Source organism: Balaenoptera borealis (assembly GCF_965194805.1).
Source record: "Balaenoptera borealis genome assembly, chromosome: 12".
Taxonomy (NCBI): domain Eukaryota; kingdom Metazoa; phylum Chordata; class Mammalia; order Artiodactyla; family Balaenopteridae; genus Balaenoptera; species Balaenoptera borealis.
The window spans coordinates 89,324,794-89,351,389 of record NC_138869.1 but is presented as its reverse complement, the minus strand read 5'-3'; the positions used below and the strand labels follow the sequence as shown (position 1 = coordinate 89,351,389).

The 26,596-nt window shown below is 42.1% G+C and overlaps 2 protein-coding genes and 1 long non-coding RNA gene across 10 annotated transcripts in view; 1 reads left to right on the top strand and 2 right to left on the bottom strand.

Annotated features, from left to right (window-relative positions):
* The window catches only part of LOC309607673, a 223,221-nt gene extending 203,536 nt beyond the window's left edge, over positions 1–19,685 (bottom strand). The window contains exons 1-2 of the long non-coding RNA XR_014232497.1: positions 19,118–19,685; positions 15,033–19,073 (exon numbers count right to left, since the gene is read on the bottom strand). This is a non-coding gene — a long non-coding RNA (uncharacterized lncRNA). The remainder of the gene's footprint in view (positions 1–15,032; positions 19,074–19,117) is intronic.
* Positions 1–26,596, bottom strand: part of LOC309607620 (cytidine monophosphate-N-acetylneuraminic acid hydroxylase) — a 246,294-nt gene that overhangs the window by 140,224 nt on the left and 79,474 nt on the right. The window lies entirely within an intron of this gene.
* Positions 24,542–26,596, top strand: part of CARMIL1 (capping protein regulator and myosin 1 linker 1) — a 319,172-nt gene continuing 317,117 nt past the window's right edge. For 2 of the 6 annotated variants that reach the window (XM_082346317.1, XM_082346318.1), the window contains exon 1: positions 24,545–25,137. In XM_082346317.1, coding sequence (XP_082202443.1) covers positions 25,098–25,137 — 40 coding nt within the window. In that variant the 5' untranslated portion in view covers positions 24,545–25,097. Of the gene's footprint in view, positions 25,138–26,596 lie in introns of all 6 variants that reach the window. The other 4 variants (XM_082346316.1, XM_082346315.1, XM_082346322.1 and 1 more) reach the window with 3 other exon arrangements.

Genomic DNA, 26,596 nt, shown 5'->3' with positions numbered 1-26,596 from the left:
TAGTGTCCTTCTGCTGTCCTCACAAGTGGCTAAAAATGCTTTAGGAGCGTTAAGAGTGAGTTGAAGAAGGAGCTGTCATCTGCTGAGTCTCTATCATGTGTCAGTGCTTTATTTTTTATCCCATTTAATCCCAATACCTACCCTGCAGGGCTGATACATAATCTTTCTTTCACAGATGGGGACATTGACTCTCAGAGAGCTGACGTGTCGTACTGAGTCTAGTATTTGAATGCTGCGTGAGCCCAAGCCACTACCCCTTCATAAGCGTTGGGCACGAGGTATTTTTCCGTTGTGTGTCTAACAGCTGTGAATCTTGTTTTTTCACTTCTGTGGAGAATTGATACCTTTTCAAAGCTTTTTAGGTGTCACATCTTCTGCCAAGACCCACCTCCCATTGCTTACCCTTGGATGACCACAGATGCTTCACTGGGAGAACTTGACAAACAGCTTTGTTAGGCAAATTGTCCTGACCTTCTACTGAAGAACAGTTGCTACCACTTCATAATTATGCCCAACAATACATTAAAAAACCCACCCAGCTTCCTCTGTAAACATGGATGGGCCAGAGTATTGTCACTGTGTGCTAAATGCATGATAATTTTGCTGTCAGCTAGCGTGATTTGACAGCTGCCAGCGGTAGATGATAAACAACAAAAAGAAAAAGAGGATCTAAGTGGCAAAAGTTACAGAAGCCAGAGAGAGTAGGGCAAGAGAAAGATATAGTTTAGATATGTCAGCTCTAATAAGTAAATTAGTCATGAAAAATAGCACGTCAATCAAGTTTTTTAAATAAATGAACCCATGGAACCCGAGTCTCATTTTCACGTACCTTTTAATGCCAATGCTACATACATCTACATTTCAGTATTATGTATTTTAGATTAAAGGAAAATGTTTCCGTTTCAAATGAGAGCATTCTAATTTCCTCCTGGTTTTGTTCTTCATTACCTTCCCTAAGTTTCCATTAGACAAAATCAAATACAATTAAAATTCACCATATTTATTGGCTTACTTTATTTACTGGTTGGTAACCCCAAGTAACTTAAGAGCATAGAGGTAGCCCAAATAACCTCAAAGGCAGGGCTGGTTTACTTGCTCAAATAGTCGCAGATGCTCAAGATAGTGTCTGGTACTTTGGCCATAAGCATCTTCATTGTAGACATCTTTGCTGCAAGGAATTTTGCCACATAACAATGGCCATGAGGCAATTTTGCCATAAAAGATAAAATAGAAAAGCGGGGCATTAAAAAGGACATAATGAAACAGGAAAAATGAATAACAAAATTTAAAAGACTTTATTGCAAAATACAAAATATTTGAATACATTTAAAATGTGTGTTGATTCATGGCAATACTGCACAAATAACTGATTTTATTTTGGGGTTATACCTAAGCATTTGTCCTCCAAGTCTTTTGTTCAGAGTATTTAATCACACACTTTTTTCTGATTGTTGAATTTTTTCTCCTCATTCCAAACAATACGTTTTCATTTTCACTAAAATTTCCTCCTTCATTAAGACAGGTATCAGTTTCCAAACACTAGGATGCGTATTTTAACTGAGCTTTTTATTGCGATGTGAAAGCATCTACACGGTTGTTTGTTGTTTGTTGTTCTTGGTATATGGTCACATATCCGTTGAGAGACGTTCCAATTTTTTAGAGAAATGTGGGTTCGTTCAATTCTGCGCCTTTGAGGTTCTCAGCCTCTTTCTCCTCCAATGCGGTGTGTCTCAAAGTAAGAAACCAATTCTTGGGGGCAATCCATCAATATCTGTTAGCTCAATAAAGCTATCAATAACATCACTAACTGGAAGAAATGCTAATGCATTTCAACCAGTTGAAACCAAACTGTCAAACCAAACTGTTAACCACTTATTTAATCTTTTATGGCAAAATTGCCCTACGGTCAATTAGTTTCATGGCTGAAATGTTTGCAGCAAAAATGCTTGGGGCAAAGATATCTATGGCAAAGATGCTTATGGGGAAAGTACCTAGAACCACTTGATGTGGCGTCCTCAACCAATTGGCCTTCCCTCTGATCACACCTGACATGTGTCTTCCAAGTGGCTTTCCTTGAACAGGACGGAGTGAAGGAGAGAATATTAGCTCTGGAGTCAGACTGTTCCGAGTTCGAATGCTAGCACTACCATTTATTGATTATGTGAGCTTCATAAAGTTGATTCGTTTCTCTGAGCCTTAGTGTCTACATTTTGAAAGTTGGGATAAAATGTTTCCCATGTTCTTCTTAGGAAAATTTCAAGACTAGATACATATTCAAGTGCCTGACCCAGTGCTTAATACAGGGTAGGCACTTAACAAATGTTAGTTAGCTCATACCCACACTTGATTATCATTAGCATTGCCCCCAACCCACTCTGCCTGCAGCATGCTATTATCACGATGGTGGTTCTCTCTGGATATTATACTGTGTCCTCTAGGAAACTACATGCTCACTGGAAGTGGGGACAATGCCCAATCTTTTATAAAGTTCACGTAAGCCTGAGCTCCAGTGATGGGCGATAACCAATGGACTTGACTAACCAACCTTTCAACCAGGTGTAAGTTGGGTGTATGACTAGGACAGAGTTAATCAATATCAATTGGCTATTGAAACACTTTGTTCAGAAAACCTGGCAATGGCTATTGCATTTTTTAGTTCTAGCAAAGTATTTTCCAGTATTCAATAAAAACATAGAGTTTTAAACCATTGAAATCAACACACACTGGGAAGCAACACACACTCTCTGTCTTAGCAGAGACTCTGCAATCTTTCTCCAAAAAGGGTTTGATATTATTGATTTTTTTTCTACTAACTAAATCTTAATTATGTTCAAGTTTACCCTCCCTGAGTTTGCACCCAGGGCAACATAGTGGGAATTTGGGATCTTTCTAAAGCTACAAGCCACAGAGAATCTCTTAGTTTACTACCATAGATGCTTGTCACATCCATTGTGCAGAATTCTACATCATTAAAAAAAAAAAGTTTGATGCTTTCTTGGATGGAATCCAAGACAAATATGCCTTAGAGCATATTGCCCCCTAAGTTTCACAGTCTTCCAGATGCAACATGTTATTTTGCAGTCTTGGAGGTAAGTCCTGAAATATCTGCCACCTGAAAAATATTCCCTGATCTATAATATAAAGCTGTGTGTGCCATGAGGGAAAGATCATACCTTATTCATCTCAGCAGCCTTTGCAGATCAGAGTATATAGTACCATGAATTCAGTGGGTGCTAAATAACTGTGGGTTGAATTGAACTAATTAGAGCAGGTATGTTTGAGGGCAGAAAGAATTAGTGGACTGAAGAAATACTTTACTTTTCACATTAAAAGTGATTCTCATCGTCTTACTGCAGCTGAGAATCAGTCATGAGCACAAGCTGATCTCTTTCAAGGCTGGGATAATTTGCACCAGTTAGAAAACTTGTTAATTATGTGTGGAGGTTTGGATAGAGTTGTGCATATTTCGCATCAAATTCCTCCTAAATATTCTTGCCTGTGAGTGTTTCTCCCCCAATTGCTGTTTTCAGTTTCAAGTACTTCAAAATACAAACAGGGTTTAAATCAAGCTGCAAAAATATGAACTATAAACTGGCATTTGGAAAAGACAGGCTTCTCCATTTATGCATCCAAAAAAGGAATGATTGAACAACATTCCAAACGGGAGTCACCACCTGTACAGATCACTTTAAGGAGTTAGCCAAACATCCCATTCTATGAACTGGTCAAGAGATAAATTAGATACATTGCTAATTACTGTGTTGTCTGGTGGCTGCAAAAAAAAAAAAGAAATCAAAGAGTGAGGGAACAGTTACTGCCTACTGAATTAGTGAAAATGTAAAAAGCTATGATATTCAGTGCTAGTAGAGTTTTAGTAAAACTGGCGCTCTTGGGCATGTCTGACAGCAATAAAAATGATACCTGATACCTTTAGAAAGCAATTTGGGAAGCCACAAAAAAATGTTCCTAGCTTCTGACCCAAACTTCTGGGACTTTATCCTGAGAAACTTGTCCAAACATGAACAAAAACTATCTGCATGAACATGTCTGTTGCAGTATAATTCATACTGATAGGAAATGAGAAGTGACAATAGGGCAATGTTTAAGGCAACATTTAATGTTACAGTGTACCTCCTCTATGGAATGTTAATTTCAAGAACAATTATGGAATCCATAGCAATATCGAAAAATACTTGGAGAATGTTGACCAAAAATTGTAGGGACTTCCCTGGGGGTCCAGTGGTTAAGACTCCACATCTCCACTGCAGGGGGCACGGGTTCGATCCCTTGTTGGGGAATTAAGATCTCGCATGCCACAAGGTGTGGCCAAAAAAGAAGAAAAAAAAGAAAATGGTAAAATATGAAGTTTTGTTGTGGTATAGCAACAGCTATGTAATCAGTGCATATATTTCAAAAAGAGTAGCCAAAGATACACCAAAAATGGTGACAGTTGCTTTGTTAGAAATATAACACTATGAGAGTATAGAAAATTTAAATGTATTTTCTATTCCCTGAATATTGCCTATTGTGGTTATATTTAATAAATTGAAAATACAAACAAAATGAGATCTTCAGAGAAGGAAATTAACTACCTTTTCCTGTTTCTTCTTCCAGTAAGTAATAAACTTAGGTGTCAGTGAAATCTTCCTTAATTCCAACCCGCATTTCTTATGCTGTGGCTTAAGTATATTTTTTCTTGGAATTAAGATTTCCATCCTCTGTATTTATTATTTTAGTCAAGGGTACTATAGCTCCATGGTAAAGTTTTTTCAGTTCTTTCTATTTCCTTGAGGTTGCATGCAGGTGTGTTTGGTACAGGAAGTTTAAACTATAAATGTATATATATATATTTAACCTAATGAAGGACTTTCTTTTTGAAAGCTTATTTGACCATCGGCTGGTTTTGCTACAATCTAATGGCTGTTCACTGTAATTCTAAAATTCCATGGTTGTTCTCTAGCCTCTTTCAGGGCTTATTATTCTAAAGAGGAAAGAACAAAATAGTCCCCTTTAAGAGTAAACCAGGGACATGGTCTTCCTTGTATTTGAGTGCCCTTGTCTGTTCCAAGAAAAAGAAACTGATGCTATTTCAGCTTTCCTCATGTGATTAAAAGAATTCAAACTTTTATGGTTGTACACAGGAATGTCACCAAACTCCCTCTTTCCTTTCGAGTTCTGGAAATGTTAGCTGCATTTGAGCAAAACTAAAATATCCAAGATCTTATTCTTTCAGGACCCATCCTGATGGTGGCATTTGCTATGTTGCCCATGGATGTCTCTTTCGTTCCACAGAAAAACATACCTGCTAGTGATGGTTCAAGATGTGTTCCTCAGCTGTCACATGTGTACTCATATTGTATAATTAAGAACCCAGATTCAAGTACTAGCTCTTTCACTTACTAGATGTATACCCTTCATCAAACAAAACAAAACAAGAAGCTCTCCTTTCCTATTCCTTGTTAGTCAAAGTGAATAAGATTACCTAATGAGGATGAATTTTTTTAAGTGCCATAATAGGTTTTGGTGGGATTTAAAAATTTTTTTTTTATTTTTTGGCCATGCCACGTGGCATGTGGGACGTTAGTTCCCCCACCAGGGATTGAACCCATGCCCCCTGCGGTGGAAGCATGGAGTCTTAACCACAGGACCGCCAGGCAAGTCCCTGGTTTAGGTGTTTTTTAAAAAAGCTTTCATGATGAAGTGTTCTATGATATAAAATGTATTATGTAATTGTATGTATATATTAGTGTGTGTGTGTGTATCGAAGGCATGAATAAGATGATGTTATATAATCGATTGGCAGGGAAATATATAATACTTGTTCAGCCTCACTATGAGTCAGCGCAGATCTTAAACATCTCAACAATTGCTGACTATGAGTCTATAGAGTCATAGAAACTGTAGGGTTTTTGTCTTATTTCTTTCTTGAACAGTATTTATAAAATTACAAGAACCTTTAGCCTGGAGAATCTCCACTGTCACCCAGTGACTAGATATTAAGTATGTTAACATCTTGATCCCCTCAGCCCTCAGGCAGGGCCTGGGGATGTGCTGGAGGCCCTAGAAAGACCCCCCTCCTGTTGAGAGTTGCCCTATCTGTTTATGCCAGTGTTCTGGACAAATACAATTATTTTCTATGTGTTGGGAAGCCCCGTGATAGAGCTCGATCTCATTGGAGATCATTTGTGCATTTAAGTGATATACTTCTGTGACTTGGCTTGACTTTGCATTAGTTCCCTTTCTAGATGTTCCTATTTTGTTGCTCTAAATTATTTATGCTTTTCGCACAGACAGTGCTGCCTTTTCTAAACGTGGGGTGTCCGAGGACTGAAACATTCATCTGTTCATGAGCAGCAAGCTTCCTGGCAATGTCTGTATCTGCTTGGAGACATCATTAAAATGACCTTTGATCTGTGACCTAGAACTAGACAAGATAAGAGGGAAAAGTCAAATCCACCCGATCTTATTTAGCAAATGTGGAAAATTTTCAGAATAAAATTAAACCTTCAATAGATTATTTAATTTTATCAAATAATAAAACAATCTCAATGGAAGTGACCAACTGAACCAGCCTTGACACTATGTAATGGGTCCCTTGGTCTCAGTGGACTTGGGATGTAAGTGGACCCCAGGTAGAAAATAAAACCCAGACATTAACTAATATAACCTTCACAATGTCCAGCATCTATCTACTCAAAGATTCTCAGGCAAAGAAGCAAGAGAATGTGACCCAGAAACAAGTTATCGAAAGAAATGGGGACTTCCCTGGTGGCGCAGTGATTAAGAATCCACCTGCCAATGCAAGGGACACGGGTTCAATCCCTGGTCGGGGAAGATCCCACATGTCGCCGAGCAGCTAAGCCCCTGTGCCACACTACTGAGCCTGCCCTCTGGAGCCCACGAGCCACAACTACTGAGCCCGTGTGCTGCAACCACTGAAGCTCGCGTGCCTAGAGCCCGTGCTCCACAACAAGAGAAGCCACCGCAATGAGAAGCCCGCGCACCGCAACGAAAAGTAGCCCCTGCTCGCCGCAACTAGAGAAAGCCCATGCGCAGCAACGAAGACCCAATGCAGCCAAAAATAAATAAAATTTTAAAAAAAGGTTCTCTTAAAAAAGAAAATAAATGTGTGTGTTTGTGTGTTCACATATGCATGTGAGCAAATTAAAAACAACAAAAAAGCAAGGAAATGATAAATCTAATATTTAAGATCAAGCTTATCCTTTGAGGGAGATGCAGCAAGATGGGATGAGGAAGAAACATGTAGGTAAATATATTTCTGGTTGTATTCTGGCCCTTGGGTTGGATTATGTTCATTATTTTATTAAAATAAAGGATGCTGTGAATGGATCAATGATGATGGTGTATTATCAACCAGAAGTTATGATTAAGCTAATTCTATGCACTTGAAGTCCAGTGGGAGAAATAAAACAGGAGGAATAGAAAAGGACACAGGATGTATGAATGGTCTAGGGCAGGAAATGGTTTAACTTTCTAGAAAATAAAAAAGGCCAATGCGGCTGGTACATCGAAAATCAACAAGATGTATCTCTCAGAGCAGACTCTCATTGACCAATCCTACAGAGGGATATGTTTAAACAAGAAGGCTCATTTATTATTTCATGGTGTGAAATACAACAGTCATAAGGTCTGGAATGTTTGGCCCATTGATAGCAGGGGGGAGGGGGAGAAAAGAGCACATAACAGCACTCATTAAATGTTACTTCACATCCCCTTTATAACTGTAAAGTTCTGTACCAGTCAGTAGGTATTAGTGTTTGTTTTTCATATGGAGAAATTACATAGAACAAGAGTGATATTGTGAAAAGAACACTTAAAATGAGAGTCCTAGCTCTGCTGAATGATATTAAGGAAATTATTCTCATTCAGCTCCATCTGTAATAACTGGAATTGGGATATTGGAGCTTTCCAAATTGAGTTCCACAGAACACTAGCATTCCTTGAGATATTAACAGAAGTTTAATGGAAAAGAATTCAGTAGTCAAGTACATTTGGGAAGTGCTGTATCCTATATTCCTTCCTTCAGAAAGCCCTAAGGCACAGTAGCATGTTAATTACTCTGAGAAGTTCTACATTGGTTTCTGTGAAGAAACCATTGGAACTTCATTTATTGCACCGTTGCTGAAACTTATTTATCTATGAAACATTTTTTTATCACCATCTTTTGAAACAGGACTTGAGGAACACTAGCCAGGATTTCTCAGGTCCTTTTCAGTGGTAAAACTAAGATTCTTTCTGAAATCTATACAGTACAAATAGTAGAGCTGGATTGAAACATAAGAGTGAGACTCAACTGATAAACTAGGTTAAAGCAATGAAATGTGAAGTGTGTATATAAATGCAGAGGTGGCACGATTGATGGAGTAAACAGTCTACAACAATATCATTGTCTTATGTGGAGGTAGCCTTCGTATTCTTTCTGGATTTGGTTATTTGCAGAGTTAAAGAACAACTTGAGAGATTTTATCAACCAAAATTCTCCTGGGATCTCCCAGAGATTCGTTTCACAAATTTTGAGTGTCTACTATGTGTCAGGCACTGTTCTAGACGCCAGCATGATAGATGGCACTAGTGTGTGTCAGAATCACTTGTGCCTGTAGTGCAACCTGAGGAAGAGCAACTCAGCTAGCTACCAGCAGATGGCAGTAGTAGTCAGTCGTTTAAGCAGCTTATTGGCTTTAGGAATAAATGGAAATACCACATTTTATTTTATTTTTTAACATCTTTATTGGAGTATAATTGCTTTACAATGGTGTTACCACAACATCTTAAACCCAACCTGTAAATCAGAGCTACTCTGTGGTGTTGATGTGTGACCTTGGGACAGTCGTTTAACCTCTCTGGGGTGAAGTTTCCCTACCTGAATAATGCAGATAGTAAAAATTGTCTTGAGGATTAAATGAGAAAAGGTTTAAATTGTTCAGAATGAAGGAAGGACCGTAAATGTTGTTTTTATTCAGTACGGTAGATACTGTTCTCATGCCACTTGACAAAGTGTCAATTTGCCAAAATAGGAATCAAATCAGACGGTTAAAAGAGGTATTTTGGGGACTTCCCTGGTGGCACACTGGTTAAGAATCTGCCTGCCAATGCAGGGGACACAGGTTCGAGCCCTGGTCTGGGAAAATCCCACATGCCACGGAGCAATTAAGCCCGTGCATCACAACTACTGAGCCTGCGCTCTAGAGCCCGTGAGCCACAACTACTGAGCCTGTGTGCCACAGCTACTGAAACCCATGTGCCTAGAGCCCGTGCTCCGCAACAAGAGAAGCCACCGATATGAGAAGCCTGCGCACCGCAATGAAGTGTAGCCCCAGCTCGCTGCAACTAGAGAAAGCCCCGTGCGCAGCAATGAAGACCCAAGCAGTCAAAAGTAAATAATATAAATAAAAATTAATTTTGAGAAAAGGTATTTCTTTATAGAGCAGTAAAAATATTAAAAACAGAGAAATTTTAACAACAGAGAAAAAGGAGATCTAAATAACTAAAAATATAAAAAAGGGTGCAATACGCGTTTAAGGTAATCATTTGAAAGAAAGCCAGAAATTGGGCAGATTTTTTTGAATGCTGCTTTTCTCACAGATCACTTTTAGAGTATCTTGGTTGTCTGATAACTTCCTAGTTGTTCTAATTCAAAGTAGTGGTGAATTATTTGTAGATTTCCTATTTATCCAAGGGGTATTTGGATTGCTAATGGAGTTCCTACCTAGATAGCCAAGGGAACCCCAGGGCTATTAGAAAGTGAACAGTTTGACTTAAGCTTATTGTTTCCTGGACAAAGGAGACATTGTTTCAAGACCTCCGGACCTCTGGAATGACTCAGTTAGAATGAGCCGGAATGATTCAGTTAGAAGGAGCCAGAATTCAGAATTTAAAAACCTCAGAGTCAGCTTACTTCACTTCTAGAAAAGATGTGGGGGAGAAACACTGGGGCATGAAGTTGGGGTTCAGGAGTCTGTCGATGGAGATCCTTTCATACGCTTTGAGAACTGCTTAAACAACAAAGGTTCCCCCAAACAGGGACTGCTATTTCTAGCGATAATCCAGATATGTAAAGAGAGGTGTTTATTGAATGAATTCATCCATATGGGAGTGATTAAGGTGCTACGGGGAAGAGATGATTTCCATACAATCTCAAGAGTTCAATTAAAGAGGCAAACTGTATTTCCACTCGCAGCCCAAAACATCCCACACATTTTCTATTCAATACTAATGAAGAGTGCTGTCTCACAGGAAGGTTACTCTTTTGGGGAGAGCGCCACAGTCTGAGCTGATGAGCAACTAAGCAGCAGTAGTCTCATTTTTATGAAAATTCATGTGATGAAACTGAACAAGGGAAAATAGAATATAAACAATGCTGATGAAATATGTCAAGGGCTTAGCATCATTAAGTGGCAGATATTACTGTTGGTATTATTACATTTTTTTAAAAGTAGACTTACTTTTTTTAGAACAGTGTGAGGTTCACAGCAAAACTGAGTGGAAGGTACAGAGATTTCCCATATACTCCCTGCCTCCACATATGCACAACCTTTCCCATTATCAACATCCAGCACCAGAGTGGTAATTTATTAAAATTGATGAATCTCCATGGACACATCATTGTCACTCAAAGTCCATGGTTTATACTAGGGTTCACTTTTGGTGTTGTACATTCTTAGGGTTTGGACAAATATATGATGAAATGTATCTACCATTATAGTATCATACAGAGTAATTTCACTGGCCTAAAAATCCTTGAACTCCTATCCAACCCTTCCTCCTCTCAAACCCCTGGCCACCATTGATCTTTTAATGTCTCCACAGGGTTGCCTTTTCCAGAATTTCACATGGTTGGAATCACACAGTAAGTAGCCTTTTCAGATTGGCTTCTTTCATTCAGTAATATGCCGTTAAGATTCCTCCATGTTTTTTTATGGCTTGATAAGTCATTTCTTTTTAGCGTTGAATTCCATCATCTGGATGTGCCACGGTTTATTTATCCATTCATGTACTGAAGGGAATCTTGGTTGCTAGATTTTTTAATTAAGAGAATTTGAAAAAATGTCATGAACTGTCTTTACTTTTGTGTGTGTGTGTCATTTTGTGTGTGTGTAATTTTTTTTTTTTTAATTTATTTTTGGCTGCGTTGGGTCTTTATTGCTGCATGCGGGCTTTCTCTAGTTGCAGAGCTGGGGGGCTACTCTTTGTTGCGGTGCGTGGGCTTCTCACTGCGGTGGCTTCTCTTGTTGCAGAGCATAGGCTCTAGGCATGCAGGCTTCAGTAGTTGTGGCTCGCGGGCTCTAGAGCACAGGCTCAGTAGTTGTAGTGCACGGGCTTAGTTGCTCCGCGGCATGTGGGATCTTCCCGGACCAGGGCTCGAACCCGTGTCCCCTGCATTGGCAGGTGGATTCTTAACCACTGTGCCACCAGGGAAGTCCCTGTCTTTGTTTTTAACTTGACTTATTTTTTACTCCCACTTCAAAGACCCCTTCTTGAAATGCTTCCTGATATCAAGTTCCAGAAGAGATAAGCCAAATAAAGCCAAATCCTGAGTACATAGGTATCAATTGAAAAGAGAAAGAGTATGGAAAATACTTAAATTCACTAATAAAAACAGTTTGATATCCTTACTCGACTTTGTAATGGACCAATATGCTAAAAATACAACACACGCACACACACACACCTAAGTTCAGCAAAGCAAAGCAAAGCAAAGCAAAGCAAAGCAAAGCAAAGCAAAGCAAAAACAAGTGTAGCTCATCAGTTTGCATCCATACATAATAATTTGTTGAAATTTCCTCCTAATTATTTTTCTCTAAGTTTTAGGCCAGCCTTATTGTGGTAGCAGAATTCCAAAATCACCCCCAAAGACCCCCTCCCCTTGTACATTCCCTCTCCCGGAGTGTGGAAGGGACCTGAGATATTATGGGACATCAGTGCCATGATTAGGGTATGTTAATACAGCACAAGTGATTGACAAAAAGGAGACTGTATTTGGTGGGCCTGATCTAATCAGGTGAGCTCTTAAAAGGAACAGGTGTTTCAGGGGCAAAGGAGATTTGCAACATGAGAGGGGAGGGATTTGATGCAAGAGATTTTATCTTGGCCAGCATTGAAATGGGGAGGGGGCACATGCAAAGGAATGTGAATAGCCTCTAGGAGCTGAGAATGGTCCCTGGCTGACAGCAGCTTCTCTAGAAATGGAGCCCTAGGTCCTACAACTGCCAGAAACTAAATTCTGCCAACATCCTGAATGTGCTTGGAAACAGATTCTTCCCAAGGGCCTCCAGAAATGAAAATTCCTGGTAGTATATTTTAAAATTCTGAGAGCTCTTTTATCTTCTCTGATTTCTAAAATAGAATCCCCATGGATTCTTTAGTTTTCATGGATGCAATGATTTTTTTAAAATCTCTGATGATATAATTACAGACATTTTTAACAACCTTATTGTGGCATAACTTACAGACAATAATATGCATCCATTTTAGGTGTACGATTCAATGAGTTTTGACAAATGTATGCACTCTGTTCCCACAATCACAATCAGGTTATGAAATATTTTGATCACTACAAATTGTTTCCTGGGGCCTCTGAGCCCCAGGCCCCAGGTAACAACTGATCTGCTTTTTGTCACTATGGATTAGGTTTGTCTTTTGTAGAGTTTCTTTTGTTTTGGTTTCGGTTTTGGTTTTTTTTGACTGCCTCGGGTCTTAGTTGTGGCACATTGGATCTTTCCTTGCAGTGCAGGGGCTTCTCTCTAGTTGTGGCGCACAGGCTCCAGAGCGTGTGGGCTCAGTAGTTGCGGTACACAGGCTTAGTTGCCCTGCGGCATGTGGGATCTTAGTTCCCAGACCAGGGATCAAACCTGCGTCCCCTGCATGGGAAGGGGGATTCTTAACCACTGGACCACCACGGAAGTCCTTTTTGTAGAGTTTTACATAAATGGTATCATTCAGCATGTACTCTTCTGTGTCTGGAATATGTTGCCCAGCATGTTTTTGAGATTCATGCATGATGCTGCAATTAACATTGGTTCATTCCTTTGTACTGTTGAGTCATAGTCTATTGTATGAATGTGCTACATTTGTGTATCTATTCATCTGTTGTGTATGTTTCGTTTGATTCCAGTTTTTTGGCTATGGTGAATAAAGCTGCTATAAATATTCATGTATCAGTCTTTGTGTGGACATACCTTTTTATTTGCCTTAGGTAAATATATAAGAGTGAATTGCAGGATTGTATATTAAGCATTTGGTAAATTTTGTAAGAAACTGACAAAATACTTTCCAAAGTAATTGTATCATTTTACATTCCTACTAACAATGTATGAGAGTTTAGTTACTCTGTATCTTCACCAACACTGTCAATCTTTTTTATTTTAGCCATTCTAGTGGGAGTGGTGGTATCTCAATGTGGTTTTAATTAGCATTTCTATGATGACTAATGGTATTCAGCTCCTTTTCATATGTCTTTGGGCAAATGGCTGTTCAAATGTTTTGCCCATTTTTATTGAGTTGTAAGCGATGTTTGTATATTCCATATATCATCCTTTGCCAGATATATGTATTGAGAAAATGTTCTCCTGGGAATTCCCTGGCAGTCCGGTGGTTAGGACTCAGTGCTTTCACTGCTGGGGTCCTGGGTTCGATCCCTGGTTGGGGAAGCTAAGATCCCGCTAGCCACGAGGCATGGCCAAAAAAAAAAAAAAAAAAAAAGGAAGAAAATGTTCTCCCTTCTCACTTTTTTAACAGTGTCATTCAAAGGGCAATAGTTTTTAATTTTGATAAAGTTCAATTTTTTCTTTTATGCTTGTGCTTTACGTATAGCATACAAGAATTTTTTGCCTACTTCAAAGCCATGAAGATTTTCTCCTGTGTTGCCTCCAGGAGTTTGTATAGATTTAACTTTTACATTTAATTTTTGATCCATTTAGAAATTTATCGTTTTTTTTTTTTTTTTTTAGAAATTTATCTTTTATGGCATAAAATAAAGGTCACCGATCATTGTTTTCCATGGGGATAGCCAGTTATTCCAGAATCATTCATCAAAGAAACTGCTCTTTCCCATTGAATTACCTTGGCAATTTGTTAAAAAACAAAAACAAACAAACAAACAAAAAACCAATAGATCAAATACGTGTGGGCTTATTTCTGTACTTTCAACTCTGTTCTGCTGATCTATAAGTCTATTTTTATGCCAATATCACACATCTTAATTATAATAACTTTAAGTCTTGAATTTAGGTAGTATAAGTTCTACAACTTTGTTCTTCAAAATTTTTTGGTCATCTTAGTTTCTTTGAATCTCCATATGAATTTTAGAATCATCTTGTTAATTTCTACAAAAATACTGTTATGATTATTGTTGAGGTTGCATTACCATCTCTAGTTCAATTTCAGGAGACGTAACACCTTAATCATATTGAATCTTCCAATCCATTGTTATTGCTGTATTCTCCAATTATTTAGGTCTTCTTTACTTTCTCTCAGCAATGTTTTATAGTTTTCATTGTACATGTCTTGCACACATTTTATTAAATTTATCTTTACACATCTCGTGTTTTTTATGCCATCATAAATGATAATTTTAAAATTTCAATTTCTAACTTTTCATTTCTGGCATACAGAAATACAATTGATTATATATTGACCTTGTGTCCTGCAATCTTGCTAAACTCACTTATTATTTCTCGTAGCTTTTTTTTTTGTAGTTTGCTTAGGATTTTCTATGAACACAATCATGTTGTCTACAAAGCTTTTTATTCCTTTCTGATCACCATGACTTTCATTTATTTTGCTTGCCCTATTGGAATAGCTAAGACTTCTAGCCTAATATTAAATACGAGTAAGAAGAGTAGATATCCTTCTCTTGTTCCTGACTTTATGGGGAAAGCATTTAGTCTATATCATTAGGTATAGGTTTTTGGTTTTGTTGTTGTTTTTTTTGGCTGTGTTGGGTCTTCGTTTCTGTGCGAGGGCTTTCTCCAGTTGTGGCAAGTGGGGGCCACTCCTCATTGCGGTGCGCAGGCCTCTCATTATCGCGGCCTCTCTCGTTGCGGAGCACAGGCTCCAGACGTGCAGGCTCAGTAGTTGTGGCTCACGGGCCCAGTTGCTTCGCGGCATGTGGAATCTTCCCAGACCAGGGCTCGAACCTGTGTCCCCTGCATTGGCAGGCAGACTCTCAACCACTGCGCCACCAGGGAAGCCCCGTTTTGTTTTTTTTTATAGATGCCTGTTATCAAGTTGAGGAAATTGTCTTTTCTTCTAGTTTACTTGGAGTTTTTATTATAAATGGGTATTGAATTTTGTCTTTGTGTGCGTGTGTGAGAGAGAGAGAGTGTGCACATCTGTTGAGGTGTTTTGTGATTATTTCTCCTTTTATTTATGGGAAGGTTTTAATTTCAAATTCAAATTTCTTTACTTGAGGGAATTCCCTGGTGGTCCAGTGGTTAGGACTCGGTGCTCTCACTGCCATGGCCTGGGTTCAATCTCTGGTTGGGGAAATAAGATCCCACAAGCTACGCAGCATGGCCAAAATATATACATACATTTCTTTAATCGATATAGGGCTCTTCAGATTTTTCTGTTTGTTCTTGAGTCAATTTTGGGAATTTCTGTCTTTTGTATGTTTTCAACTAAATTATCAAATTTATTGGCATTAAGTTGTTCTTAGTATCCTCTTATTATCTTTTTAATGTTTGTAGTGAGGCCTCCTCTTTAATTCCTCATATTGCTAATTTGTATCTTGTATCTTTTTGTCTTGATCAGTGTACCTAGAATTGTATCAAATTTATTGATTTGATTTATTGATTTGATTTTCAGTACAGCTCGCTCCTCCTTGGAACTCTACCTCACAAGATACAGCCACCTCTGTCTCTCCAAACTTTACATCTCCTTGACCCAGTGGACTCTGTTGAGGGTCCCCCTCTTTGCACCCATCATCCAGTTATTTCCAGGTAGAAATCTGGGGCAATTGTAGTGCTCACTTCGTTTGCTTCCCTTCTTTCAAGGATCACAGTCCTGTCCTATCTAATGTTCAATGTCTGAAAAACAGTAGTTCCTTATATTTTGTACTATTTTCTAGTTTTTGAAGGAAGGAAATGTCCAATCCTTATTATTCCATCATGACCTCGAGCAAAAGTTCCCTCACTCTGGATTCCTAAGTTTTCTTTTGCTCCCAGGCTCTTCTATGATCCTTGTTAAGGCTTGTTTGTTTTGGTCTCTGGCTCTCATGATAGAGGCTTTCCTCAAATGTCAGTGTTCCTTGGATGTCCATATTAACAGTGATCTGAAGCTCTACATGAGTGGATGGGGCTTCTCAACTGGTGGGGCTCAATTTAGGGTGATAGGTGGGAACCTGGTCTTTTCACTGGCAAATGAACACATATCAGTATCCTACAGGTTTTTCTTTTAAGGATAGTCAGTAATCTAGGAGAGGAATATGATGCCAGGATTATAAACCCTGCTGTTAAGACTTCTAAGAATCAAGCAGAGAAACAATTTGTGGTGGCTTTATATTTAGGAGGTAGATTTTTCTCTTAATTTCCCTCTTTTCTGTATGGTATGATGTCTCACTTTTACCTTCTGCTGTTCTAAGACTAGGTCCCTTTGGTTTCAATCTCTTCTAAGAGTAAGCCTCCAGTCTAAGGCAGTGCAGAGCTGACTGGCTGCGTGAGATAGAGGAGGGAATTTATGGAGTGTCTAACCCTTCCTTTTAAACTCTTTACCAATCCTCCTGTTTTTTGTTGTTCTCTCATTCTGCACTTCTGCATTCAGAGATCATTCGCGTCTCTAGTTCCTGAGATTTTTCTTGGGCTCTGCTATAGAAATTAGCTTGCTTTTTATTTGCTTTCTCCCCTCTGGCTTAGAATTTGTCTTTCCCTGGTCTGTTAAGTTAGTTACCATTCCTCCACTGACTTTCCCAGTTTCCAAAATGTTACATTTTCTAGTTTGCTACTGTCTCCTATCTTCTTTGTCCTTGTGGCTTTATGCATTTTTAATATAAGTGAATAAACTATTTTTAGAGCAGTTCTGGATTTACAGAAAAATTGAATAGAAAGTACAGAGAATTTCCATATATCCCCTCACTCTCTACAGTTTCCCCTATTGTAACATCTTACTTTAGTTTGGTATATTTGCTACAATTGCCAATATTGATACAATATTATTAACTAAAGTCCACGGTTTACATTAGGAATTCTATGTGTGTTTTTTTTCTTCTACTCTCACTGGGAAGAAGCATAGTTATATAAATGCAAGTATTAAATCCTCAATGCTTAATAGAAGGTCCCCTATACAGCCTTTTGGCTACTCCTCTGCCTTTATTCTCCTTCATATCCCCAGTTCCGGAGTTATCTGCATTCTGTTTTCCTCTCCTTTTCCATCTCCTAATCACTCTTCAACCCATTGCAATTTATCTTCTTCCCCCATTATTCTACTAAAATTGATCTCTCCCCAAAACAAAAACAAATTAATGCTTCCCTTATTGCTAAATTCAAATACATGTTACCTTATCACATTTGACTTTTTAGCAAAACATGACACTGTTAAACCATTTCCCCTTTCTTGAAATATTATTTTTTCACATCTTCCCAACTTGACATCGTATCTTCCCGGTTTCCTACTACTTCTCTGCTGATTGGTCCTTCACTGACTCTATAGTAGCCATTTTCCAAGATGCCTCCAATGATCCCTCCCTGCCTCTTGGTATTCACGTTCTTGTGTCATCTCTCTCATTGTCCTGGGGTGATTCCTTAATCTATGTGACAGTAGAATACAGCAGAAATGATGGTATGTCATTTCCAAGATAAAGTTATAAAAGGCACTGTATTTTCTATCTCCACCCCCCCATCACTCACTCTGGGAGCCAGCTGTTCTTCATGAAGACGCTCAAGCAGCCCTGTGTGTCCTGAGGAACTGAGGCTTCAGCCAACAACCAGTAAGGAACTGACACCTGCCCACACCAGAGGAAGCCCCAGAGCCTTCAATTGACCACAGACCCACCTGACAGCCTGATCCCAACTCATGAGAGACTCGGAGCTAGAACCACCCACCTAAGCTGCTCCCAGGTTCCTGACCCACAGAATCTTTGACATATTAAATGTTTGTTGATTTAAGCTGCCAAGTTTGGGGGTAATTTGTTACACTGCAAGAGATAACTGCTATAGTCTCCTTTGCAGCTCTTCTTTTTCTGGATGCCTGCAATTCTTCAGAGTTCCTTTCCTCCTCATACTGCATACTTGCCTTGTTAGATCTCACCCATTTCCCGAGAGGCACGTTGCCTTTAGTAACAATGTACCCAACCCCCATTGTCATCTCATCAGAGAAGCTAGATTTTCCTACTAAATCCTATCATTTCATATGCCATATGTTGATGGATCTTGAGTCTACATACCAGAATGTCTCCTGAACTTCAGACTTCCATATCCATTCACCTAACGGACATCTCCCTTGGATGTCCCGCAGTACCTCCACCCTTTCAGACCAAACCCGAACCCCTCATCTTGATTCACCACATATGCTCTCCTCCAGGCTCCCTTTTCCAGTTAGCAACCACTGCCTCCTGATGGGGAGACCCTGGGCCTTCCTGTCTCCTCCTCCCCTCCCGCACCTGCAGCTCTCAGATCTGTCCATCCGCTGTCACCACCCTGGCTCAGATTACTATGGTGTTTTTGTTTTGCTTCACTATTGCAACAGCCTCCTAACTTCTCTACTTCGAATACTCTTGCCTCCCTTCCAGTCTTTTTAATTATTCCAACTAGGTAATCTTTCTAAACAAGAAAATCTGGTGTGATACTGCCTGACTCAAAATCTCTCAAGAATTACTCTTTGCTCTTTGGGTAAATTCAGGCTCATTTAGTGGTTCATGAGGTCCTGCATGGTATGGTCCTCTTTTTTTTTTTTTTAACCTTCTGTTCCTACTCCATCTCTATTGATTAAAACCCACTGAATTGGGACTTCCCTGGTGGTCCAGCGGTAAAGAATCTGCCTTACAATGCAGGGGATGAGGGTTCGATCCCTGGTTAGGGAACTAAGATTCCACATAACCCGGGGCAACTAAGCCTGCGCACCTCAACTAGAGAGCCTGCGCACCTCAACTAGAGAGCCTCCGCACCTCAACTAGAGAGCCTGCGTGCCGCAAACTACAGAGCCCATGTGCTCTGGAGCCTGTGCACCACAACTGGAGAGAAGCCCACACGCCGCAACGAAGAGCCCACTTGCCGCAAGTAAGACCCCACGCAGCCAAAAAAACCACTGAATTTATTTGTTTCTCAATGTTTTTATCTTGTCTTCTGGCCTGTACACATGCTGTTCCTGCTACCAGGAACATTTTCACCCCCTTTCTCTCCTCCCCCCCAGCCCTCTCATTTCCATAATTCTGTTTTTCTCCACGTCTGTACTTAGAGTAATTGCCTCTCTCTCTCTCCCCGCCCCCGCCCCCAGACTGTTTCTTGAGGGTTCCATGAAGCATCTGTGTAATTCACCATTATATCCTCTGGCAAATAGTAAGTGCTCCCCTCACATTTGTTGAGTGACATTATAAAACAACTCTCCTCCTTTTAGTGCTCTCTCCCCACCACCTCTATGAATTTCTGTAGCATATACTGAACACATCATTTTGCACCTAACTAGCACATTTTTCCTTTTTCTTTTTTGGCTGCATTGGGTCTTCGTTGCTGCGCGTGGGCGGGCTTCTCATCGCTCGCGGTGGCTCCTCTTGTTGCACGCAGGCCCTAGAGTGTGCGGGCTTCAGTAGTTGCAGCTCACGGGCTTAGTTGCTCCCCAGCATGTGGCATCTTCCCTGACCAGGTATCGAACCCATGTCCCCTGCATTGGCAGGTGGATTCTTAACCACTGCGCCACCAGGGAAGTCCCGCACATTTTTCATTTATCTTATTATTTTCTAAAATTGCTCAGTTAGATTCAACTAGCTCACCACCTACTGTGTGGTCAGCACTGGACTAGTTGCAGGGCAATCGAAGGTCACCTTAATTTTCCTTCTAGAGGTGGAGCTCCTTGTGGGTGGGTGGGTCCCAACCTTGGCCATCTTTACACTTTCCATGGAACACAGACCAAGGGGCTGGTGAAGTGGCATAGTGAAATGAACTTTGGCCTGGAGATCTCAAATCTAGGTTCAACCCTTGCAACTTTGAGCAAGTTACCCCACAAATCTGAACTTATGCCCAGTTGTGATAAAGATATAATAAGTACACCTTCTAACCTAAGAGGTCACTGGGTAACTCAAATATGCTAAATCCTTATCTCCTTATTTGTCAGAGGTCATCAGTTGTTAGATGCACCAGTGATCTGATAGCAGATTTTGTATTTGTGTTGAGGGTGGGGTATGAGAAGCATGATGTTAATTGTCTACAACATTTGTAAAATGCATTCTGATTTTATTATCATTAAAATGAAAACAATTGCTTCTTTGAATCACAGCACTATCGCATCTGTTGAAGTGCTCTGTTCAAGTGTTCTGAATATGGAAAACAATTGTACTACGTGCTCTGATAATGGCACACTCAAATAGATATTTTCTGCATTAATGACTGAGTTGACTTTCCTCGTCTCTTGGTCGTATCTGTTGAGGATTTGCTCTGATTATGATGATGACTGAAAATTTCAAACACACGTAAAAGTGAGCAATGAATTCCCATGTACCCCATTATCCAGCTACAACAAAAATCAGTACAGGGCCCCTCTTGTTTCATGTGTATCCCTACTCAGTCCCCCACCCCACTCCACAAACAACCCCTCTCCCCTGGATTATTTTTCAAGCAAATCTAATATAATATCACTTGTAAATACTTTAAAGGCATATTGTCCAATAGACATTTACCTCTCATTGTCTTCTAATCAGAGATAAACTAATTTTTTCCTAGAGGTGTTTATAAGCTTAGTATTTCATTGTGTCCTTTCCCTGAAAGGTCTAATTAACCCAGTTGAGAAACACACACCTCATTAAGCAGACCCCAGACGGACAGTAGTTGCTAAGGTTGGGAAGTTAGTCTGCAAGTCACTACTTGGGGAGTGGAAATGTCATTGGTTCCCACATAGCCGAATATCTTCCAGTTTAAAAACCAGTTCTTAAGGCAGTAGGCAAGATCAGAAATGGATTTGGGTAAATAGTGGAGTTTTTTTTTTTGCTATTGTTAGCTTGCTGATTTCTTAATTTTTGTTTTGTCTCCATGGGTTTAATCATTGTACAATATGGTTCTTTTTTTTAAAAAATTAATTAATTAATTAATTAATTTATGACTGTGTTGGGTCTTCGTTTCTGTGCGAGGGCTTTCTCTAGTTGCGGCAAGTGGGGGCCACTCTTCATCGCGGTGCGCGGGCCTCTCACTATCGCAGCCTCTCTTGTTGCGGAGCACAGTCTCCAGACGCGCAGGCTCAGTAATTGTGGCTTACGGGCCTAGTTGCTCCGCGGCATGTGGGATCTTCCCAGACCAGGGCTCGAACCCGTGTTCCCTGCATTGGCAGGCAGATTCTCAACCACTGCGCCACCAGGGAAGCCCCAATATGGTTCTTTTTTTTAAAAAAAATTTATTTGTTTGCACTGGGTCTTAGTTGCAGCATGCATGTGGGCTCTAGTTCCCTGACCAGAGATCGAACCCAGGCCCCCTGCATTGGGAGTGCAGACTCTTGTCCACTGCACCACCAGGGAAGTCCCTATGTAATATGGTTCTAATGAGAGTATGTTAGACCATTATAGACATTAAGTATTTTTCAGCAGATTTTGAAATTCATAGCATATTTTCTCACCATAATGCACTACAAAATATACAATAGAGATATGAATGTATACCTTGGAACTAAAAATAAAAGTCCATGTATAGTTTTCCAAAATAATTTGTTTCCGGGTATGTGTTAAATTTGTTGTGATTGTGTTTAACATTTTAAAAGTTCAGGTGCAGTAGATATTCCCTGAAAAGCCGGTTTTCTCTTCCTTTCTGACTAATAGGTTTCAGTTCATCAGAGCTGGTTATAAGACTTAAACAGGGCTTCCCTGGTGGCGCAGTGGTTGAGAGTCCCCCTGCCAGTGCAGGGAACGTGGGTTCGAGCCCTGGTCCGGGGGGATCCCACATGCCGCGGAGCAAGTGGGCCCGTTCTCCATAACCACTGAGCCTGTGCTCTAGAGCCCGTGAGCCACAACTACTGAGCCCACGTGTCACAACTACTGAAGCCCATGCGCCTGGAGCCTGTGCTCCTCAACAAGAGAAGCCACTGCAATGAGAGGCCCGCGCACTGCGATGGGGAGTGGCCCCCGCTTGCCGCAGCTAGAGAAAGCCCGCGCACAGCAACAAAGACCCAACGCAGCCAAAAATAAATAAATAAATTTATAAAAAAAAAAAAAAAAGACTTAAACAAAGCCACATATATATATATTAGATGAAGCTGTAGGTAATCACATTTATAGTGGCAATTAGTTTCAGGTAGTGGTTTAATCACTCTCAATCAAGAGCACAATGGCAGGGGTAAACTTAAAAGCATGGAAGTTGGAGGGCAGAGATGCTGAGGAAAGATTGCAGTATTGGAGGGGGTGGGCAGATTTCAGTCGACAAGTGCACATTTCAGAATTCAAAATGCATTCTCTAAGCTGACTCCTCGGTTGTCCTGTGCCGGGGACATTTACCACTTGTTGGGTTTTACAGTGTCATAAACAGTGCTCCTTTGAGTTCTCTGCTTGCTATTCTGAAACATACTTGAGTTTTGCTCCCAAGAAGGTAAATGATTTTCATTTCCAAAATCAGTCATTTTTGAGCATAAATATAGGAGATTCATTTGAATCCATGCCTTCAGAGGTGTAGGAGTCAATCAGGATCCTGCTCCAGTGAAAAAACGTGATTCTTCATTGAAACCCCAGCTTCCTTTAAAAGGCACCAAGGAGCACTGAATTACTGGCATGCCATACAGCTTGTTCTTTATTCTTCTGACCACCCCAGGCCAAGGGGGCAAAAAAGTTTTGTCTTTATTTTCACGAGTTACCACATGGTGTGGAACCTTCAGGGCAATTTCTGAAACTTCATTGGTAAGTGCCAGAAAAATCCTCTTTAACACACACAGTTGAATGGAAGATGGTTTTGAGATGTTAATTTCCATTTATTGCATAAAAAGATATTGAACGCGTAAAGGACAGGTCTATCTTCAATAAATCACCAACATCTGAGAAACAGTAGGGAGTGTGAGGTCCAAAGCTCTAAAACCAATAAGTTAACAAATGTTTACGGAACACCTATTTTGCACAAATCTGCTGAGGAGGTTCAAAAGTCTGAGATAAACTCTCGCCTTTAAATCGCCCAGTCTAGTTGGGCAGATAAACACAAACTCAGGGAACAAAGCAAGAGTTAAGTAGTAAAACTAGACAAATACACAAGTAATGAAACAAGGCATTGTGTGGCTGGGCATAGAAAATAGTGTTTCAGGCAATATATTCTAGCGGTTTTGAATAGAGGGATCACAGTGATCTGAAAAACCCTGGAAAATCTTCACAAAGAAGGTACATATCGGGCTGGAATTGAAAACATAGGTAAGAATCAGATAACCTTAAAAGGAAGGGAAAAGCAAATAGCAAATAGTTTTGGAGAGTCAGGTTGTAAGAGTGGGAAGGGGCCAGATTGGTAAATGCCTTAACGGTAACGCCTGGCGGAGAGGCTGAAGATGATTCTTGGGGATCCTAGGTCGACGGCAGTGTTTAAAACTAGACTATCAATGCGTAGGATTCCCTTTCCTTTTCTCCCTCCCCTCCTTCCGTCCTTTAGAAACAGAACCTGATTCGACAGGCATTCCCAGCCGCCAGGCACCGATGCAGCAGTTGAAGCGAGAAGTTGCCTAGAAGTTGTCTCTCTGGGGGTGGAGCCCAGGGAAAGTCGGAGGGAGTTGGGCCAGGTCCGTCAGACCTATCAGCAGGCTTATTCTGGCCTTTGTGAATTACGCTCAGCTGCCCGAATATGCCCTGGGGTTAAAGGAGGTTCCGCAGCGAGTGAAAGGCATTTTCCGGGCGCTCTCCTACTTCGAGTGTCTGAGATGGGAAACAGCAGCGGCGGCGCGCCCGCTGAGCATACAAAAAAGTGTTTTCTTAACATATGGTTAGTGTTTACAGGTTTCGTCTAGCTCCTGCTCCCCAGAAATGGAAAATTAATAACGTTGAGGAAACGTCAGCAGTCACAGGGAGGGCTGAAAAAGGAAAGGGGGCAGAGGGTCTCCCAGAAAGACCCGGTTTCCGTGCAGACGGGTCTGCGGAATCTGCGCGAGCCTGCAGCCTCCCATCCCCTGGCGCCCTCGGCCCGCCGGGAGGTGGGGACGGGGAATCGGGCAGCCGAGGCCCACCCGGCTGTCCTCCCCAGCAGCCAGCAGATGGCTCCCGGGCTCTCTCGCCCCCTCTCCAGACGCAGGGCTTCGGCGGTTCGGGAGGGAGGCTGCGAGGAGGGGCACCGTGACCGCCGCAGCCGCAGCCCCGCGCCGCGTGCCGCCGGGCTGTGCGCCCCACGCCGGGGAACGTGAGCCTGGGCGCGGGAGGCTGGGTCTCGCGAGGTGAGGAGGAAACGCTGGAGGAGGAGAGCAGGAGGAGGAGAAGGAGGAGGAGGAGGAAAAAGAGGAGGAGCGCCGAAGCTGCCCCCGCCCCGATGAAGCCCGGCAGGACCGCGAGGAAACCCTAGTCCCCCGCCCCGCGCCGCTCTCCCCGCCTCTCCCCACGCCTTCCGCCTTCACCTAGGGCCGTAGGTGCGGCGCCGGAACCGGGCGGGAGCTGCCAGCAGCCGGAGCAGCGTCGCCGGGAGCCGTGAGCCGCGAGCCGCGAGCCGCAGCCGCCCCGCGCCCGCTCCCAATCTTGCCGGGTCTCCGTTCCGCCGCCAGGAACTGCAAGGAGGCGTCATGTAGCGGCAGCCGCAAACCCACCTCGGATTTGCAACTCTTTTTTTTTTTTTTTTTTGGTGGGGCGGGGGGCGCGGCAAAATTCTATCTCCGCCCCCGCTTTCTTGCCTATTCCCATTTGCAAGCTGCATCTGCCTCTAAGAAATTGAGGGGTTCAGGGTAGGGTGGGGAGCTGTAAATCAGAGTTGGACCCGCAGCACCCCCGCACCTAGAAGGCCACCATGACCGAGGAGAGCTCCGAGGTGCCCAGGGAGTTGATAGGTAAGAGTCGCGCGGTGGTTGATTTTCCTCTGCCTCTGCGTCCCCCTCACCTCCCCCTCACCTCCCCCTCACCTCCCCCTGTGCGTCCCCCTCACTTCCACCTCCCCCTCACCTCCACCTCCCTTCCCACCTCTGCCCTCCCGTGCGTCCCGCGAAGTCCCGGCGCCCCTGGGGTCGGAGTGGTGTCGGGCAGCGTCGCTGGGGGGCGCCGGGAAGTTTGTTCCCATCTGACCGCTTGCAAAGCCGAGTCCGGAGAGGGCCGGCGCGGGGAGGAATCGGGAGCCCCGGGAGCGCACTCTGCTGCGCCGCTGGGACCCCCCCCTCACCAAGCGCCTCCTTCCGCCGCGACCGGGGGTCCAGGTTGGCGGAAGAAGGGGGGGGTCTGCCAGGGTTTGGGGAGTTCTGGAAGCGAGGAGAATCCTTTACAGCGCCCAGCCCAGTGTCCCCAACTCGGGAAGTCCGGGAAAGCCCAGCACCGGGAGTGCTGGCGAGCGCACAGTGGGTCGCCTCCGGCACGTGCCAGGACCCCCCTGTCCCCAGGAAATAACCGGCGGGAGGTGCCCCTGTGACGTACAGACTTGGGGGAGGGGGGTGCTAGTCCGGTATAATGACTGAGCCTAGCAAGGCGTGGCTTCGCCTAGCGAACTGGGAGCGAAAGGGTTACAGGACTGACGCAAACTCGGGTCAGGAAATTGAGGGTTAATGATAAAAGCCTTATTTCAGTAATGATTAACCTACCGATTCTCCCCATCCCGGATCTCTTAGGGAACCCGTGTGTGGTACCCTATGCAAGGTGACCCATTGTTTGAGTCCCTTGAGGGTTTTTTTTTGGGGGGGGTGAATATTTTGTCTTGGGGTTTAACTTAATTATGTGGAGGGTTAAAATGGCAGAGCTCAAATGAGGTTTGGGGGGAAGAGTGTTCGGAAAACCAAGCGTTTAAGCGTGTGTGTGTATGTAGCATGTTGTATTGTAACAAGGTATGTGTTTCTGTGTGCGTGTGTGTTTTGAGCCCCAGTGACCTATATTCCTACTGTCCCATTCTTGGCACACTACACAGCCTACAGCTCAGAAAGATGATGTTTAATCAGTGCTGACGAGTTCTAACCGCCCATTCATCTGCATCTGAGGAATTTGCCCCTCTGTTTCACCTTTTAGCAGTAATACTTTGGAGGAGTTTGTGTGTGCTCTTCCATTAGTGACTGTTAACTCAGCAGGTGAAACTAGATGTGAAGAAGCTGTTGCTAGGCTTGTATGGAAGATGGAAGCTTCTGCTTTTGTTGAATTAAACCTAACTACCGAATTTAGGGTATAAAGTCTACCCCACCCTCCCCCCCAATCATGCCTCTTCTCTCCCCAACCCTGTAGAGTCCACTGGGAGTGAGTGGTCCATCCAGTTCTGGGAGGCTGAGATCTTTCCAACACCCTTCCGGGAAGGAAACAAACACCCAGAACCTCTGA